Below are 1,295 nucleotides of genomic sequence, written 5' to 3'. Positions count from 1 at the left end.
GGGGGGGTGGGCCCGCCCGCCCTCTGCCTCCTCCTTCTCATCGGACCAGGTCTGGAGAGACTCACGGCTGTGATTTTGTTCTGCAGGGCCATGGGGGTCATCACCTACCTCAGGTGAGCAGACCCCTGCTCCTGTCAGCTCTCTCTTCTAAAACCAGCCCAGACCCCTCCTCAGCAGGCCAATGGGAAGCTGTTGAACCGCTGACTGCTCCTTAGCTCAGAGACGCAAGACCCAGGGGGCAGCTATGTTGGGAACATGCCGTCAGCCAGTTCTGATACGGGGTTTCTGCCAAGCACTGCTCACTCACACCCTGTCACAGAGGACCTCTGCTAGGTCATGGGGCAGAGCACGGAGCTCTTCCCCTAAAGGGTCCCAGCTGTTGCTGCCCCGAGGGCATCAGTGGTGTAGACTGAGCCTGGATTCACTGTCTCAGGCTAAGTCCCGGTGCCCACTCAAGATGACGCTTGATCCCTTATCCCAGGCCAAGACTGGATCCTCACCCCAGCCTAAGACCAGATACCCACTCCAGGCTTAGCCTGGATCCCAGCTCCAAGCTAGATCTCTGAGCAAATCTGAGACGCATGCTGGGATTCTCAGGGCTGAAGGCGAGAGGTGTCAGGAGGCATCTCCAGTCAGGGCTGGGGGCCCCCAGTCACTACATCCCCATGAGACCCCTGTCCTGGCAACCTGCCTCCCATGGGCCCAGAAATTCAGGTCACAGCTGAAGGCTAGCCATGTCTCTGCTTCCAGCCTGACCTGTTCATCCCCATTTGCTGGAGAGAGTGACCGAGCAACCCTTCTGAATGTCCTGGAAGGGCGGGTGTCCTGGAGTAACCCCATGGCCACCCACCTCAGTGAGGACGCCCAGGACTTTATCAAGGCTGCTCTGCAGAAGGCCGTGGGGTGAGTATATACATCTGAGGTCCTGCGCCTGCCTCAGTGACCAGCTGACCTCTTGGCCTGACCTGGACCTTCCTCCCCAACCCAGGGCTCGGCCCAGTGCTGCCAAGTGCCTTGCCCACCCCTGGTTCCGGGTAAGTAGGCTGAACATGGGCTGGCCTGGCTCAGAGGGAGGGAGAGTGAGGCCAAGAGGAGTGGGGGCCTGCCTGGGCTGCAGGGTGCCCCGGGGGCTCCCCCCACCCGCAACGTGGCTCTCTCACCTGGGCGCCCCCAGAAGTCTGTGCCCGCGGAGGAGGCCCACTTCATCAACACCAAGCAGCTGAAGTTCCTCCTGGCCCGCAGTCGCTGGCAGGTGGGCTGCACTGCCTCATGGAGGGGTGAGGGGCTGGGTGCAG

General features: G+C 61.5%; 1 protein-coding gene across 1 annotated transcript in view; it reads left to right on the top strand.

Annotated features, from left to right (window-relative positions):
- The window catches only part of LOC104993830 (obscurin-like), a 13,966-nt gene that overhangs the window by 4,495 nt on the left and 8,176 nt on the right, over nt 1–1,295 (top strand). Inside the window, exons 10-12 of the mRNA XM_010847228.1 lie at nt 634–903; nt 989–1,034; nt 1,175–1,252. Coding sequence (XP_010845530.1) covers nt 634–903; nt 989–1,034; nt 1,175–1,252 — 394 coding nt within the window. The remainder of the gene's footprint in view (nt 1–633; nt 904–988; nt 1,035–1,174; nt 1,253–1,295) is intronic.

Source organism: Bison bison, unplaced genomic scaffold (assembly GCF_000754665.1).
Source record: "Bison bison bison isolate TAMUID 2011002044 unplaced genomic scaffold, Bison_UMD1.0 scf7180017864248, whole genome shotgun sequence".
NCBI lineage: Eukaryota > Metazoa > Chordata > Mammalia > Artiodactyla > Bovidae > Bison > Bison bison.
This window is presented reverse-complemented; position numbering and strand designations above follow the sequence as displayed.